Source organism: Cotesia typhae, unplaced genomic scaffold (genome assembly GCF_013202065.1).
Source record: "Cotesia typhae breed Kobodo isofemale line unplaced genomic scaffold, CoteBio_Ctyphae contig_23, whole genome shotgun sequence".
Lineage (NCBI taxonomy): Eukaryota > Metazoa > Arthropoda > Insecta > Hymenoptera > Braconidae > Cotesia > Cotesia typhae.
In genome coordinates, this window is record NW_027423729.1 from 1541350 (window position 1) to 1559797 (window position 18448).

An 18448-nucleotide genomic window follows, 5' to 3' on the forward strand; every position below is an offset into this window, starting at 1 on the left:
AAAAAAATAAACTATTGTTATACTTAAAAAAAATATTGTACTATAAAAATTGTTTATATTGCGTCAAATAACATTTTTATAAATAGTTTTCGTTGATTCTAAGAAATGTCTATTTGATTTTGTGAATAGAAAAATTTTTTTTTCTATAATTATTTTTCATGTAGTTTTAATAATATTTTCAATCATCTATTATTTTACTCAGTCACAGTTCTAAGCATATTTAAGTACGCTACTGAAGTTTTGATAATCTGAAACAAGGTATAAATTAGAAAGTCAAAAAAATTTATTTTTAATAAATAAGTAGGCGGGAGAAAAAAATTTTGTGGGTAGACAAGAGCCAAAAAATTGAATTATCAATGAATAAATACTTCTTACATTGCCAAAACTGCGGAGAGATAGGTCAAGCATACCACCAGCGGTTAATTGACGTTGATTCTTTGACGCGGCAATCGTGAGCATCAAATATTTACCTTTGTTCTTAGGTATTTTATACCAATTTATCATATAGTTGGATTCTCCAATTGAAGAACACTGTTGAATAAAATTTTTTGATCAAAAACTATAATATGGTTGGAAAAACTAATAAATGCACTTGTTTAGTGCATGTTCATAGAAATAATTTTGAGGATACTTCATTTAAATTATTTTTCATACGAGTTTAGATTACCTGTTGGTTTAAAATCTCTCCAATGTAACAAAATATGAATATATTAAAGGTCAATGCTGTCAGTAACATTAAATACGTCAAAATATTTATTGTTTCACTATTACTCTATTCCTATAAAGATATTAAGTGCTAAATAGTTATAATTTAGATAAAAAAATTTTTACTTTATTCTTAGACTAAATACTTGACAAAAAAAAATGTTTCTCCATTTTTGCAGAAAATTTTGGTGTTAATTTCTTTGCAAATAATAGTAAAATTTAAATTTTTAAACTAAAATGAAAGCTCAGATATTATTTTTAATTATTTGTTTTGATATGCAAATTATTGCAAGATAATTACCGATACTTTTGTATCGATTTGCTCCAAAGAAAAAATTTTGAACCAAAAAAAATTATTTTGAAGAATTTCAAGAATTTTTTCTCGGTTGAAAAATTTTTCAACTTAGCTCAAAATAATAAAATTCTTCTGAATGGTTTTGTTGGTGCAAATTTTTTTTTTCAATCTAGTAAATTTTTTAACAAGTGTACTGTTTTTGTCAATAATCAAAGACGGGTTGTTATTAAAATTAAAAATTATATAAATTATTTTTCATCATCAATAATTGTAAAAAAAGCTTTTTTAATCTTACTGTCATGCAGTAATATTCCAGTAAACAAATAATCATAGTAGATGCTCCAACTTCAACAAGACAAACTTCACGTAACATTCTTTCAATACTTTTTGAGAAACTGAAAAATATTGAACAATTTTATTAGTAAAAAAAAAAAAAAAATCGAATAAATGAAAAAGAATACGAAAATATTGAAGAAATTAACTCTAAAATTCTAACATGACTTTGTATTATAGATGTGATGCGATTATCAATAGTATCATTTATTTTTGAATTCTCTTTCTTTAGCAAATTTTCTAATTGTGACTTGAGTATGTCAACTTGTCCACAGGCGTGAGTAGCAAATATAGCAGCTAAGTGGCAAGCTCCTGTTGTAATGGTTTGCATTACCATACCGCATGTGAAATGAAGAAAAAAAATAAATTCGTAGATTGGAGTTTTTTGACAGTTGAAAAAAATTTCGTTTCCTGGATAAACAAGCGGTCGGATTGTTTCGTTAAGTTCATTTAATGTACTACCTTTCCACATAGGCATAAATGTGTGGTATGAAACACCGCCAGAAAACATAAAAATTGCACAAAGTTTAGTGATGTTACGACCTAAATTAACACTTTCGATCATTTTCTGTCGATCTTCCTCAGTTTTTACTCTAGCCCAATCAGTTTCGAGATGATTTAAACAGCTTGTTATAATATTAGAGCGATACATTATAAAGTAATATTTACAGCAATTGGTAAGACAAAAACCAAAAGGTCCCATTAAAATAATTTTCACAGGCGGATCAGTTTCTCTGTAGATCATATGTACACAACACGGCAGAAAAGTTATGAACATTATGAATAAATTTACAAAAATAATAAAAATTGACGTTAATTTACTAGTTAAATTAGAATCTCTCGAAACAAACGACCAAACTCCGAGAGGCTTAAGTATCCATTTTGTTAATTTTAAATTATAATTTATGTCTTCCAAAAGCTCACTATTTTTAATAATCATAATTTTTATTTTGACAGTAATAATGATTAACTATGTTTCAGAAATAGCCAACAATTGTGTTACTATATTGAATAGATGTTGAATAGAAACTGATTAAAAATGAGTAAGAAGTGCTGCTCACAAATTACTTCTTCTGAAGCTAACTATTTTTGCGCATGCGTTAAAAAGTTGTAAATATACAGTAGATGTAAATTTTAGTTGTACATACAAACTACCCTCTTAGTAATACTTTGAAAGTAAAACAAAAGTTTATATTTTGCTACAGTTTTAAAAATTTTTAAATATTCTAAAGTAAAATAAAAGTTTACAACAGTTTTTAAGTTTTAAAAATATCCTTAACTGAAACAAAGGCTTACTGAGTGTTTTAGTCTTAAAATATCCCTTGATAACAAAAGTTTAAATATCAACTAAAGTTTTTGTTTCTTTGTTTTCAATAATATCGATATTTTTAGTCACAAATAATTTTTATGAAAATCTAACAAAAAATTTTTGATCCAGGAAAATGAAAATTGAAGCTTATTCCACAAGCTTTCAGATATGGTGAGTTAATTTATTTTTTCTGGTCAGACTAAATTTTGGAATTTTTTTCCGTATTTACATCGTCGCGCTCAAAAGTTGTAAATATGCGAAGCCGGTTTTGAGAATCTGAAAAATATTAAATTTATCAATAAGATCTATTTCGTAGACCTAAAATTATCAAAACTATAATATTACTGGGTGCAACAACCCGAAAGTTCTATTTTAAAGCAGAGTAACTGCCAAATTTTTACATCTTTTTTTTTTTTTTTTTTTTTAATTGTTACTTTCTTTAGTTCTTTAAGTAAGCAATCTGATATTTTTTTAAATTCATATCTTTCTGTTGCAATTGATTATTTCACTTTTACCTGCACAAAAGCAACATACGATAGATCAATTATCCCGCCAGCAGTTATTTTATATGAGCGTTGAGATATGATAATAATTGAAATCAAATATGTTCTTGCTTTTGGTGGTAGTTGATGCCAATCAATCAAATATGCTTGCATTCCAGCTTCGATGAACTGTTACAGATAATTTTTTTCTCTTATAAAGCATTCATGGTAGTTTAAAACAGTACAATTAAATCGAAAATATATAATTTAATACCTGACTCTCAAGAAGTTCACTGAAATAACAAATTATAAGTATGCTCGCAACTAAACTTGCCAAAAGCATAGCGTATGGTACTATGTTTGCGTAATTTTTATTTTCTATCATCTGTAACGAAAATTAATAAATCAAATATGTACTTTTGTGTTGCTTTATTAGAAGTAATGATTTATGATGTTTACCTTGAGAAAAAGAAACTCTACAATGCATATAAGTATTGACGATGCGCCGATTTCCACAAGACAAATTTCGTAAAGAGCATCTTTGATAATATTGTTTGAAAATCTATATGTTGAAATAATCAAGAAAAATATGAACATTTATTTCCATACATTAATTCATTCATACGTATTAATAGTTGGAGTCAAAATACTCGATTTGATTGTGAAATGTAGGAGAAAATTTTTCGTTAAAAAAAAAAAATCAACTTACTTTATGACTCGTACGTGACGTCGGATTAACGATGCAAATTCGATAAATACAGTTTTTTCGTCTTTCATAAAATTATCAATCAAGGAATTTAGCTGAGTAATTATTATTTGAATTTGTCCGCAGACATGAGTCACCAGAACAATTGTAAGATTACAGGCGCAAATAAGTACCGAAAAACCAGCAAATACACTGAATATATGAAAAAAAAATGTTATTTCGTATATCGGTGACTTTTGAACATCAAAAAGCACATTGTAACCAGGAAAAATGGTCAATCGTTGAGTTGAATTTCTTGAACCACGATGAGTCAATAGCGGTATTATATGAGGCATTACAAAGTTATAAAAAGCCCCACTTACATACATGAGAAATGCAAAAACCAGAGTTACTTGTCTGTTAACTTGTACATTTTTCATCATAATATTTTGTTGCTCCTGGCATTCCACGTTATTCCAATCAGTTTTTATGTGCTCTATTATTTTTTTTATCGTTCGACGATGGTATATAATAGCCAAATATTTAAGTAAAATTATCACTCGGAAAAAAGTAGGCCCGATTAGCATTATTTGATCGTCAAATTTCTTGACATAAATGTAAATGAATATGCAGCGAAAAAGAATATTCCAAATTAAACTACCGATTATTACCAAGAGATGAATTACCGAAATTATTTTTTTTATGGTGGATGATTTTGAAACTAGCGGCCAAATCGCTAATATACTCAACAGTTGTTGAGTGTACTCAATATCGTCGAAAATTGTTGAATTGGTCGTTCCTTTTGTCTTAACATTTTTTTTCCTTTTTTGATTCATTATTGTTCTCGACAGTACGAGCTCTTATTAAACTCGACTAAACAATTTTAATTTCACAGCTTGACTCTAAATTGTAGGAGGGATAAAATTTATTGCGCATGTCTCGGAAACTTTTGAGCTCAAGCTTGAATAATTAAAATTTTAATTAATTTCTCGATATTTCGAACACTATTTTAAATGGTATATAAGAATAATTTGCAAAGTTGCGACTATAGCAGCTGACACAAAAATAAAAAAAAATTAATCGAAAGTTCCGTGGCACCTGTTTCTGTCAAAAATAAGAGTACGTTTAATATTTCTTTATTGGATTTTTATTCGTTGTTTAGTTATGTCGGATATCAATTTTTTTTTTATATTGTTTTGAAGTAAAGAAATTTTTTTTCATATTTTAAAAGTTTTGACGGAGTTTAGAGATCAGTAATTAGATAATTAAGTGATTTTTATCATTTTCATTCAAATTTAGTATCAAAATAATTACATTACAACAGTTCGTAACAAATTTAAATATGCAGCTGCACTTTTAAGAATCTGAAGAAAAAAAAAATCAAAATATAAGTAAGCTTAATACTAAAAATAAATAATTTAACGATGAAGTAAGTAAATGAATTCTATATTTACCCCACAAAAACTGTTATAAGATAACTCAGCCATTTTTCCAGCTGTTATACTATTAGGATAGTTAGCTATTGTCAAAAGTAATATTAAATCTCTTGCTTTCCTTCCTGATAATTCATACCAATTGATCATATAAGCTGTTAGTCCAACTTTAAGACCCTTAAAAATTATGAAAATTCCATTATATTCATTAATGTGTAGCACTGTTGGTTTTAGTTGATCTTCAAAATCTTCAACATAATAATCGAACTAAATGATTAATTAATAATAAAGAAACCAATTACTTGTTGAGTTAGCATTTCACCAATATAACAAAGAATAAAAATATTAAACGTAAACGACACCAGAAGAACACAATAAGTGACGGTAGCTATTGTTTCCGCTCTTTCAAATTCCTGAAAATCAAAACTGTAAGATCTGATCATATTAAATTTTTTTTTTTTTTTTTTTTTTTTAAATACTTACTGTCATAAAGTAGTAACCAAGAAAACATATATTCATAGTACAGCCAATGAATTCGATAAGGCATACTTCATTTAAAATTTTTTCAGTGCAAACTATAAAACTGATAATTATTAATATTAATGTTTATAAATAAGGCATAATTATTCGTTTATTCTCGTGGATAATTAAAAAAAAATTAACTTGATTCCAGAGAACAATTTTTGAACGAAAAAAAATCACTTTGAAGAGCTTCATTTTCTTGATTTAAGTAAAAAAAAATCTTGATCTGAGAAATTTCTTTGATTCAAGAATTTTTTGTCTTAATTAAAGCCACTGAAGCTCTTAAAAATAATTTTTTTGGTTCAAAAATTTTTTTCTTGCGTTAAGTTAATTTTTTTTCGCATAGTAGAGTATCATGCAATTACTTGAAAGCCCGAAGATGAAGTTGTACAATCTGAGCAATTCGATTTTCCAAAATATTAGTAATTTTTTCATTTCTTCCGTCAATCAAATTTTCCAGTTGTGACATGACAATTTTAAGTTGTCCGCATGCATGGAGAACAGAGCTAAACTGCATATTCCAATTGTAATACTATACAGTACAAAACCTGAAAACCACTGAATGGTAAAGACAATTTCATAAGACGGAGTTTTTTGAGCTGCAAAGAGAGGATCGTAAACTTGGTACGTCAATGGGCGAATAGTAATGTTGTCAGGAATCACAAAAGAACCAGCTGTCAGCGGCATTATCGTGTGATAAAAGAATCCTCCTCCGTACATAAATATTGCTGAAAGATTAGCAATGAAACGACCTTCTTTAGCATTTGTAAGCATTATATCTCGTTCAGTCGATAATTGAACTCGGCGCCAGTCTGTTTGGATGTGCTTCAAGTATTCACGAATTTTTTCTTTTCTCATCACTAAAAAACAATATTTACTGATGGCCATGAGGCAGAAACTTAAAGGGCCAATCATTTTCATTTTCATCCGTGAATCTTTTTCATCGAGGAAAGTATGTAGGCTACATGGTATTAAGAGGAAACATATTAAACAAAAACTAACGATCACTAAAATTTCAGACAGAATTTTTTCGCAAGTATTTGAACTTGTTGGCCAAATTCCAATGGGTGTTAAAAACCAGCGGATAAGTTCTATACTATATTTTATATCACTTTTAGATTTTTCTGTTAAGTCAGGAATGGGACCGAGAATTTCTATTTCATTCCTCATGATTGTTATTACTTGAAAATATACACCGGACTAATATAATATTATGCTTAATTACGAAAAGTTGCTGTTACAGCGCATGCGTTTTCGATAAATTAATTCTATTAATATTTGAAGGGGGTAAAAAGTTGTCGAAAAAATATAAAAAAGTTTTATCAAGAATAATCCACAAAAACTGTTTGCCTTAGTCTTCATTGATTTATAAGTTATTTTTATAGTTTCTTTAATGTCTGATAAAAGAACATTCATTGTGTAATGAACCTGTGAGGACGAATTTTTATTATAAAGTGAAAAAAAAAAATTCTTTCGTGATTAAAATTTGAAACTCGAAAGATTATTTTATATTGAATGTTTTTAAAAAATGTCTGTTAAATAAAAGTAGTTTTAAAAAAAAATTTTTTTTCACAACTGAGAGGTTTTGGGGTTTCAATTATTTAAAAAATACTAAGGAAAAAATATGGACATAATTTTTTATCCATCAAAAATTTAAGTCCTTCTTCATAAAATATATTCTAATTTTTATTCATGTCAGTGAACATTTGTTATTAATTTTCTATAAAATTATTTTCTAATGAGACTGAGGAAAAATATTATTCATTAGCTTACGCCATAAATGTTCGTAAAATATTAAGATAGGCCACTGACGTGCGAATTACCTGCAATATAATTTAGTTGTAAATAAAAACATGTAATAACAAAAAAAAATTTTTTTATTCATTGTTTCTTCTGTACTCACCGTACCAAAAGTATTTATAGAGAGGTATATCAATTTTCCCGCTTTTAAAGGCTCATAATTTTGAGCTGTGACAATTGATAAAATGAATCCTCGAGCTAACTTTACAGGTAACTCATACCAATCAGTCAAATATACCACATTACTTACACCCTGGCACTAAAAAAAATTTTTTTTTTATCAAAAATTTTTTTCTTCGAGCAAAAAAAAGATTAACTATTTTTTGGATATTAATTAATTATATTTAAAAAAAGTTGTGCAGTGTGGTAAAATTTTTCAAGATTAACCTTTTGCGTCAGCAGTTCACCCATGTAACAATATAAAAAAATATTATAAACAAACGATGTTAATAGCAGAAGATATGTTACTATCCCACCTGTATCGTTTGCATTCCACTCCTTGAAAATTATTATTTTTATAAAATAAATCAAAATTTAATTCATAATAAAATTAAAATTAATTGGAGAAGTGATAAATTGAAAAAATACTTACAAGTAACGTATAATATCCTAACAAACAAATATTTAAGGTACACCCAACAACCTCAACAAAACAAATTTGTTGAAATAATTTTTCAACTTTATTTATGAATCTACAAAATATTATTAAAATTAATACAAAATATTATGAAAAAAAAAAAAAAATAATAAATTATAAAAATGGCTTAAAATCTTACCGCAAAGTTGTCGCATGCTGTTCAATAACAGCAGAATATTTTAAGTACATATCTTTACTTTCGCTATCATTATTTCTAATATTATTCAACCACGACGTTAAAATTTCTAACTGGCCACAAGCATGCATTATAAATACTGTAGCTAAGTTGCAAGCACCATTGGTTATTGATGCCATCACAAAAGAACAGCAACACTGAGTAAAGAAAACAATTTCATAAGCTGGGCTTTCATGTTCATCAAATATTATAAAGTGACAAGGATATGCTAAGTTTCTCATTGTAATGTTATCCTCATTTTTCATTTCTGGTGAAATAAAAGGCAATATTCCGGCGTAAAATACGCTACTTGCGTACATAAATACGGCACTCAATATAGAACTATAACGGCCAAATTTTGCATAGCTTATCATTATCATTTTGTCATCATAATTATTAATCTTCTTCCAATCAGAAATTAAATGATTTATACAGTCACTGATTTGCCCTTTTTTTAAATTTAAATAATAATATTTCATAATTCCCATTACACAAAAACTTAAAACTCCAGAAACCTGGAGTCTTATCGCAGGATCTTTAATTAGAACGAATGCGAATAAAATACCCGGAATTATAATAAATCCTAGTAAAAATGTAGAAATAATAATCAAAAAAACAGCCATTATTTTTGCAAAGTAAGACGATTTCATTACAAATTGCCATATTCCCAGTGATTCAAGGCACCAACGATTGATTTGCAATGCATAATTCTCATTAATCATTGTTGAATTTTTCATTTTATATTTCACATTCTCTCCATCAACGATTTTTTCTAGTAAATTTTTCTTTGCTGGAAATTTATCATTCAACTGACTCTTCTTCTTTCGATAACATTGAAGAATAATACTTACGCTTGCGCACTGAACTTTAAGTTTTATTTTAAAATTACTGATAGTTTTAATAGCCATTAATAGTCATTTAATGACCATTAAATAAAATTACTTTCCTACAGTTGCAACAAAGAAATCAATTAACAGTTATTTTTTTCTCCCAATCATCCCATATCAATACTAATGAGTAGAAAAACTTATTCTTAGTAATTATTTTTAAAAAGCACGTATTATACTTTTTTATAAAGTTTTACGATCCTATTTTTACATGGACTTGTTTTATTGCAAGGGGGTTTTTATAATTTTTTATCAAGTGCTAAAAATAATTTTTTAAAAATTTATTCTTTTTTTTTTCAAAAATTAAAAAAAAAAAAATAAATAAATAAATAAAAATTTTCTACAATTTTTGTGATAGTGAATTAAAAAATTGGCGATTTATGTTAATGGTAAATTTTAGCAACCAAATAATAAAATAAAATTTTAACAAATTTTTACTACATTTAATTTACATACTAAAATTTTACTTTTCCATCAAAATAATTCGGCGATTTATTCCATTCATCAAATAAAATTCAATAAAAACACAAAACATAACGATATCCTAAAAATCGAGACAGCATACGTTAAATAAATCGATGTAATTGAAATAAAATTTTTATTTCACTCCAGCATAAATGTACGAAGAAGATTTAAATATGTAACAGATGTTCGAATTACCTTAAGTTAAAAAAATAAATTATTTAAGTAATAACATTTGGAAATTAAAAAGGAAAATAAGTTGAACATTATACCCACCGTGCAAAAACCATTTAACGAAAGATCAAAAATTTTTCCCGCAGTTATTGTGATTGGATTTTGTGCCGTTGCGATTGTTAAAGTCAATCCAAGTGCTTTTCTTTCGGGCAAACGATACCAATCAATCATAAAAGTTGTTTCTCCAACTTCGCTGCACTACGTTAAATTTAAAAACTTTTAATTATAAAATTGCCAGTTTAAAATAATCATTATTAATCAACCCTAAAAATAAAATTATACTTTAGCTTTAAGAAGTTCGCCAATGTAGCAGAAAAGAAATATATTAAAAATAAAGGATATTAAAAGAATTGTATAAGTCATTATTCCAATTGCGTCACTTTGTTCCCATTCCTTTATCAAAAAATTTAAGTTATAGCTAGTAATAAGAATGCACGTCGTTATTAATGATTAATTCAATTATTTACTCACTAACATCAAATAATATCCTAAAAAACAAATGTTTAAAGTACACCCAATAACTTCAACGAGACAAATTTCACATAGAACATTTTCTGTACTAGCAATAAATCTATTGGAACAAAAAATTTAATGTTACATTATTTTTGGAGGTAAGTCTTAATTTTATAGAGTAATTTATAAATACCTAAGAGTTTTTGTATGCTGCTCAATTATTTCTGAAAATCTTCCATTGATTCCGTGGGTGTTTCCATTACCATCCACCAGATTATTCAACCAAGCAATAAGAATATCTAATTGTCCACATGCGTGCATCACAAAAACCACCGCAAGGCTGCAGGCTGCACTTGTAACCGAATGCATTACAAATGCACAGTAGCAGTGCAAAGAATAAACTATTTCATAAGCTGGACTTTGTTGTGGATCAAAAATTAAAAAATAACTTGGGTATGCAATTGGCCTAATAGTGACATTGTTTTCATTTTTGACACTTGGAGATACGTGCGGAAGAATACCTGCGTAAAATAAACCTCCACCGTACATAAAAATAGCACAAATTATCGAACCAAAACGTCCTAGCTGAGCATAATTCAGCATAATTTCACGATTACTCAATGAATTTACTTGCACCCAGTCTGAAATCAAGTGCTGAATGCAATTTGAAATATTTTTACGCCCCGAAACTAGTGAATAATACTTCATTATTGCCATAACACAAAAACTTAATGCTCCAGTTAGTTTTATTCTTATTGCAGAATTTTTTATTTTCACATAAGTAAGAAGACTTCCAGGAACAATTATAAATATTAATAGCAATGAACATATAATTATTATTAAGTATTGAATTATTTTTTTGAGTAAATTTGATTTTGATGACAATGGCCAAATACCAAGAGGAGAAAGAAGCCATCGATTTACTTGAATTGCATATTCTATGTCTTTTTCCACAGAATTATTATTTTCCTGATAAACTTTTGAATTCGCTAATGCTTTTTGCTTCATATTTAACGTTCGGTCTTTACTTTTAGAAATGAAGACACAATTCTTGGACAGTTAAGAGATTTAAAATACAGAAAATATACTGCAATACGCTTGCGTACACAAATTATTAACTTATTAATTTAATTGAATGAAAATATCAACTTATAAAAATTATAAGTTTGTAATAGGCTCTATTTAAATTGAACATCGTATGTATGTGAATAAAAAAGTTGATTAAATTACAAAATTACATCATTCAAGCACAATTATGGTAATTTGTTTTTATTAGATCAGAGGTGAATCACCGGGTGAATTTTATGCTGTAGTATCGAAAGTATAATATTAGAAATAATAGTATTTATTAGAAATTTAACCATAAATAAGAGCATAAATATTTTGACGGGATAAAAAAATTTTTGGAAAATAATTTAACGACAAAGTGTATTTTTATTAACTATTAATTATTTTTGTGAAGAATGATTTTTTTTTAAATAATAAGAGAGTTAAGAAAAAAAATTAAATAGAGCAATTGACTGGTTTGTAAGTGTAGATGCACATAACAGGTATTTATCGAAAATTGAAGAATTGTATTTTCCGTCATAAAATTAAAAAAATTATTTAAAATTACATTGCTGTAAAAGATATGATAATGCTTAATATTTTTAAGTTAGAGAACGTATTATATAATAATATGTATCATAAATATGAAATGAAGATTCAGTTTTATTTATAGACTACTAAAAGATAATGAAATCTTTCTAATATTCGTGACTATTTGGCTGAAAAATGATCGAGGCTTTAGACAACAGCTCTGATGAAATTCAGGTATGCTGCCGAGGTTTTGACAACCTGTTATTTAAAATTTTATTAGGCTGCTGTTGATTGTTAGAAAGTAATTGTAATTAATATAAATTAAAAAAAAAAAAAATCTTACACCAGCGAATCCTGCAAGTGATAAGTCACTGACTTTACCGGTAGATAAGGTCACTGGTTGACTTGTTCTTATCACTATGAGCATTAAATCATACGCAAAACTATTCGGTAAAGAATACCAGTGTGCTGCGTAGGCTCGCTCGCCAACTCTAATGCTCTTTAAACAGGAAAATAATGTAAGTAGTTGAAATTTTTAGATGCAGTTGTTACTTAAAATTATTATAAATACTTGTTCTTTTAAACGTTCCCCAACGAAAGAAATAATAAAACAATTAACGAAGATAGATGTCATTAATATAACATATGTTACCAAGCCTAATAATTGACCGTCTTCCCAATCCTGAAATTTTTTAATTTTTTAATTTTATTTTTTATTGAAAATTGTAGATCTGAACTTAAAATAGTTTTTTTTTCTTTTTTTATTAATTTTGTACGTACTATAATAACACCATACTCCAAAAAACAAATTATAACCGTACACCCAACCATTTCACAGAGAAACACAATATTAAGCGAACTTTCAAGTACTCCTGCAAATCTAAAATAAATTTCTTCTTGCATTAAAAAATTGTCCCTGAAAATGATTATTTTAAAAATGCTTACTCAATAGCTCGATTATGATTATCAACAATCCAAGAAAGCTCTGTCTTCAAAGCAGCATTTGTACTGTTTTTTGAAAACTCATCCAAATGTCGGCAAACTACTTCAAAGAGACAGCATCCATGCGTGATGTAAGTAGCTATAAGACTGTATATTCCACAATTTGTTGATAGAATCATCGTACTGATAATAATGTGCGTTACGAATAGCATTTCGTAACCAGGAGAATCTTCAGGAACAAAAAATACGTAGTCAGTAGGATACGGTAATGGTATTTGAGTGCTGTTGTCTTCTTTAACGATTCTTTCAGCTGACAATGGTAAGAAAATATGATACGGCAAGGCACCTCCGTATGACAAACTTAAATATGCTATTGTAAAGAATCTACCGATTTTAGCATTTTTAACCATGATTAATCTGTCTTCCTCGCACAATACATTTTTCCAGTTATTGTTCATCTGAATCAAGCAATTTCTCAGTTCTTTTTTGTGGATTATCATGGTCCAAAATTTAATCAAAGCTAATGAATTAAAAATTTGGGCGGCTATTATCTTCATCAATTTTTTAAGATCTTCAGCATCGAAAAACGTCCAAATAAAGTGAGGTACTAGCAGAAATAACATTAAGCCAAAAACTATTATTATTTGAATTTTTACAAGAAATTTACTTAAACTCGTATCTGATCCGTGTAATGGATAAATACCAAGTGGCGTTAAAAGAGTTCGAGCTACTTTTACCGCGTAATTTGAATCAGATTTATAATTTAAATTCTGATACTTAAAAGTTTTACTATTATTTTTATTTTCCATCGAAATCGAAAGAGATTCCATTTATATTTATCTTTCACGTCAATTTAGAATACTCTTTAAGAAAACAAGAGCTTGACTACAAATAGACTGTCAAGCTTGGTAGAAAAAAATAAGTCGATTCAAAGTACGCATGTACGTTTAAACTTAATTTATTATTCAAGTATAATTTAGTTTGAATTATAGGATTGTACATTTCAATTTGGTAATGACTAATAATTTACATGGGTCATCAAACTTACTCAATTTTCCATGAAATACAAAAGACAAATTATGTTTATTTTTATACGATAATCAACGAGACCGTTTAAATCGAGTTTTATTTTTGTAAAAGGTAAAACTGAAAGAACAGTCATTGTTTATAGTGAAGGTAATGAAATTAAAGTTATTTTATCTTGATCATTTATGTAAATTTTGGCAATATTTATTCAAATAGATAAAACTGATGATAAAATATTGTTATCAATTATAAATTTTTTTTTATTTATTTATTTATTTTTTTTTTTTTAAGGAGACAATTCTATAAAAGATAACATTAACTTGAAAAAAATATCCAGGAACGATGATAAAATATCAATTTACTCGAGTTTATATCGTGATTTAAAATAAAAAATAAATTTATAAAGTGACCATCACATTGATAATGTGATTTTTTTAATCACCTATCTCTGATTGTCATTATAGTTAAATCATACAGTCGTGCCATTAACTGTGATTGAATCAGTTGAACTTAAAATTTGTATTTATTAATTTTGTAATAATGAGTTCTAGTAATGATAAAGAAAGTGAGTTAGTTGATAAATAAATAAATGGACATGAATCTTGCTGGATAATTTATTTTTTACAATAATTTCAATAAAACTTATAATATAAATTCTGATGCAGATTTAATATGGAAACTCCAAAAAGGAACACTGACAATGTTTATTGCAGAAGTGGTTGGAACGGGAATTTTAGTTTTCATCGGATGCATGGGGTGCATCGGCACAATGGGCCCTCATCCACCTCCGCCGATGCAAATGGCATTTACATTTGGTTTTACTGTTAATTTACTCATTATGGTTTGTATATAAATTTAAAAATTTTCTTGTTTAGTTGACACTTAAAACAATTGGCTGTTAATAAAAAATAGATGATCGGACATATCAGCGGAGCCCATTTAAATCCTGCTGTAACAATTGGAGCTGCCATTGTAGGATTGAAAACTATTCCAACCAGTGCTGTTTATATTCTAGCACAATTCATTGGTGCCACCGCGGGATATGGTTTATTAAAAGTATAAACTATTTTTTCATAGATAAATAATTTTTAGAAAAATTAAAAAATTAATTTCAACTGCAGTAGAAAAATTTATAAAAAAAGTTGAAAATTCTTAAGATCGGTTAATCAATCAATTTAAGCTTTTTTTTTTGTCGCTGGAAATTATTTTAGACGATGAAAATTCCCTGCCACTTTTTCGGATGTCTCATTTTGCTTCTCTTCACAATTTTCAACCTTCATAATTACATTATTTCTTGTATCATCACTTTTTAAACTTTTTTATGTAGTTTCTAAATTCAGTACCATAAAAAATTATGAGTGTCAAATATAATTATTCATTATCTGCTTAGGTAGTAACACCGACACATTTATTTAATGATGGTATCGACAATTCAACCGTTCCACTATGCGTTACAGTTGTTCATAAAGACCTGACAATTGTTCAAGCAATTTTGATTGAAACTTTTTGTACTGGGATTATTTTATGCACGGCTTGTGCTACTTGGGATGAAAGATGTGCACATACTACTGATTCTACCGCTCTTCGATTCGGTTTCTCTGTAGCTGGTATTTCATTTGCTGCTGTAAGTCATATGTATTAAAATAAAAATTCAAAATCCACACCAAACCCTTACAGTATCATCAAAATAATAAATTGATAATTTATAAATTATTAGAGTCCTTATACTGGGTGCAGTATGAATCCAGCCCGAACGTTCGGTCCAGCATTTTGGAATGGAACATGGGATAATCAATGGGTAAGCTGTTACAATTAAATGTATTGTAAATAAAAAAACAAATCACATTGTTTAAAAACGCGGGGGACGATTTTTGATCAATACTTTTGGCTTCATTTTGACTTACTTTTGACTTTATTTCTGGACAGGTATATTGGGTTGGTCCAATTCTTGGGGCACTGCTGGGTACATACATTTATCAAATCTTCTTCAATGAACCAAAAAAGAAGAGATATACAAATCATATCGAGCTAGTTGAAGTTCAGAGTGATCAAAAAGAAGATGTTAAAGAAACATAAAACCATAAATCAATAAAAATTAACAGTATCTGCCATTTATAGAGACTTATAAAATTCTAGAAATCAGTATGCATAAAATATTTTGTGAACTCGAATGAATTTTAGCGGAATCTAAAATTCTACTGCCATTATTCGCGATATAAGATTTTTTTCTGAATTCTATTTCCACTAATTTTTTTTGTACTATCAATAAATTTTTTTTTTTTTGTGTTTATATGTTTCTATTCTTTTATTACTCAGTTCTATATTTTTATTTTTAGACTATCATCAACAATTATAATTCTTGAAGCTGATTTGAGTTCATGGTGAAAAAAAATTTGAGACCTCCTCTGAGAAAGCTAAGGACCTCCTCGATACTCACTTTAACTACGACCGATAGTGTCTAATATAAAAAAAAATTACCTAAAATAGATACTGAAGTATGAATATGTTTTACCGCACATCGGTATTATTTATTCACACACGCACACGCATATATATATATATATTATATATTATATATAGAAAGACAGAGCGGAATAAAATGAAAGAGAGATAACTACATCCAAGCTAAACTACATTAAACTGGTAGTATAATCTTGACCTTGAACTCAGAGAGACAAACATGTATTACCTTGGATAATACTTGTTGGTCAAAAATAAAATCATATTCCATAACATTAAAAACTAAAAAACAAATAATGTTAATATTTTAGTAATTTTTTTGAGGAATAATAATTTATTCAGTATATACAAACAAAATCTAAAATTAAGCTATAGAAATATTTGTTTTTTACTGAAACTGTAAATATTGATAGTCACAATTATCAGATAAAATTTTATATTATAAATAGCTTGAATCGTACGTATAATTATAAAATGTACGACCCCCATACGTAAATAAATCTTAATAAAATATAATTCTTTCGTTCACAAATACTTACTCCTTGATCGTAGATAGATAGATTTATTTCATTTTATGTCAAGGCTAAATGACCGAATGGCAAGTAGCAAAAAAAACGTAATAAATGACAATATTCGTGAAATAAGACAGGTTTGATTAAATATAGTTCTGTATAAAAAAAAATGTAAAAATAAAAACGAAAAGTAATCGTATTCATAATTTTATCTGTTTTAAAATACATAAAAATTTCAAGTTTTATGTTATCTCTATCAAAAAGTCGCTAAAACTCGTAAAAATTGCAATAATAACAAAAATTTTTTTAACGGGTTGGTTTATATATTTCTATGCTCCATCCTTCCAAATTGAGACGCAATTCCATTTATCGATTTAACCTGGTTGCACCGGGCCATAGAACATTCGAGACTCCAAAATAAAACTCTAGAAACCAATTGACGTAGTTGTAAAATTTTTTCATTCGTATTTACGAGCGAAACGTAATTTTCTTTAATTTTTAGAATCAATTTATATAAGAATTAATTCAATAAAATTCAGTAAAAATATTATCAACACCCAATCCTTTATTAAATGTTTTATTTTTACTTTAGTCATAGGAAAAATCAATAAGTAATGTGTTATAAATAATAACAGTACGGCTGCTCCATTTTACAACACAGTAATTAAAAATTAAATTTTTTTCAGTATTGCTGCATTTTTAAGTACTTTAAGTACACAACTCAATGTTTTTTTCATTTATATTTTATTTACAAATCAAGTTTTCTATTAATCTGGAGTGTGAGATTGTTTTATTTAATTTAGATAGATTTTACTTCTCAGAGCCTTGAAAAAATTTTTAATTTTGAAAATTGAATGATAAAAATTATAATAAAACATCTTTAGATTTATAAGAAATTAATTAATAATCTTAAATTTTAATCATAATTTTTATTTGCAGTTGTTGTTAAGGATTCAAGGTTTATTAATAATTAATAATATGTCATAAAAATATAAATAAGTATTAGTAAACTATAAAATTTATTATTATTGACAATAAATTTATTTTGAATGGCTCGATTATTTATTTAATCGTGTCATTTTAGCAAAGATAAATAAATTTATTTAAAAACCGATAAAAAATGTGATTAAATAAAAATAAAACAATTTGTTTACAATTTTGACGGATAAAAATACGTTGCATAACTGCGTATATAGTTTACCGGTTCCTTTTATTCTTTCAGTTCGTAAACAACATAATATATCATTAAATTGTATGTCTATACCTGAAAAGTGCAAATGTGTTGAAGTACTAACACAGTGAAATAAGGTGGCCTACGTGCCGGCTGGGAGGCTGCTGGCCTGGGATATGGTGGGGTCTAGAACGTACCAGAAATCTCGTCTTTCACCGGCTCGATCAATACTCCAATGACACGAATATTTATTATAAAAACAAACAACAGAATTGTTTATTACATAAATTTATAGCCAAATAAATATCCAAAAATTATGATGATATTGTAGTTAAAATTTCGAAACT

The 18448-nt window shown here is 27.4% G+C and overlaps 4 protein-coding genes and 1 pseudogene across 4 annotated transcripts; 1 reads left to right on the forward strand and 4 right to left on the reverse strand.

Moving 5' to 3' along the window:
- Positions 1 to 129: 129 nt before the first annotated feature.
- Positions 130 to 6934, reverse strand: LOC141524957 (uncharacterized; annotated as a pseudogene).
- On the reverse strand, positions 2629 to 4645 carry LOC141524920 (uncharacterized). Its single transcript, XM_074239097.1, has 5 exons — positions 3834 to 4645; positions 3584 to 3686; positions 3399 to 3509; positions 3158 to 3313; positions 2629 to 2918 (listed from the first exon to the last, which is right to left on the reverse strand). Exons 1-5 carry the CDS (start codon positions 4643 to 4645, stop codon positions 2868 to 2870), a joined length of 1233 nt encoding a protein of 410 aa, XP_074095198.1. The 3' UTR covers positions 2629 to 2867.
- Positions 6935 to 7511: 577 nt separating the features above from the next.
- LOC141524921 (odorant receptor 10-like) lies at positions 7512 to 9098 on the reverse strand. Its single transcript, XM_074239098.1, has 5 exons — positions 8341 to 9098; positions 8157 to 8256; positions 7952 to 8062; positions 7668 to 7823; positions 7512 to 7587 (listed from the first exon to the last, which is right to left on the reverse strand). The coding sequence occupies exons 1-5, from the start codon at positions 9096 to 9098 to the stop codon at positions 7534 to 7536; spliced, it is 1179 nt and encodes a 392-aa protein (XP_074095199.1). The 3' UTR covers positions 7512 to 7533.
- Positions 9099 to 9866: 768 nt separating this feature from the next.
- Positions 9867 to 13820, reverse strand: LOC141524958 (uncharacterized). Its single transcript, XM_074239151.1, has 10 exons — positions 12936 to 13820; positions 12771 to 12870; positions 12562 to 12672; positions 12334 to 12489; positions 12207 to 12248; positions 10606 to 11462; positions 10431 to 10530; positions 10242 to 10352; positions 10002 to 10157; positions 9867 to 9923 (listed from the first exon to the last, which is right to left on the reverse strand). The coding sequence occupies exons 1-10, from the start codon at positions 13760 to 13762 to the stop codon at positions 9867 to 9869; spliced, it is 2517 nt and encodes an 838-aa protein (XP_074095252.1). The 5' UTR covers positions 13763 to 13820.
- Positions 13821 to 14374: 554 nt separating this feature from the next.
- On the forward strand, positions 14375 to 16248 carry LOC141524833 (aquaporin AQPAe.a). Its single transcript, XM_074238946.1, has 6 exons — positions 14375 to 14523; positions 14624 to 14799; positions 14871 to 15014; positions 15349 to 15582; positions 15676 to 15756; positions 15885 to 16248. Exons 1-6 carry the CDS (start codon positions 14499 to 14501, stop codon positions 16032 to 16034), a joined length of 810 nt encoding a protein of 269 aa, XP_074095047.1. The 5' UTR covers positions 14375 to 14498; the 3' UTR covers positions 16035 to 16248.
- The last annotated feature ends 2200 nt before the right edge of the window (positions 16249 to 18448 follow it).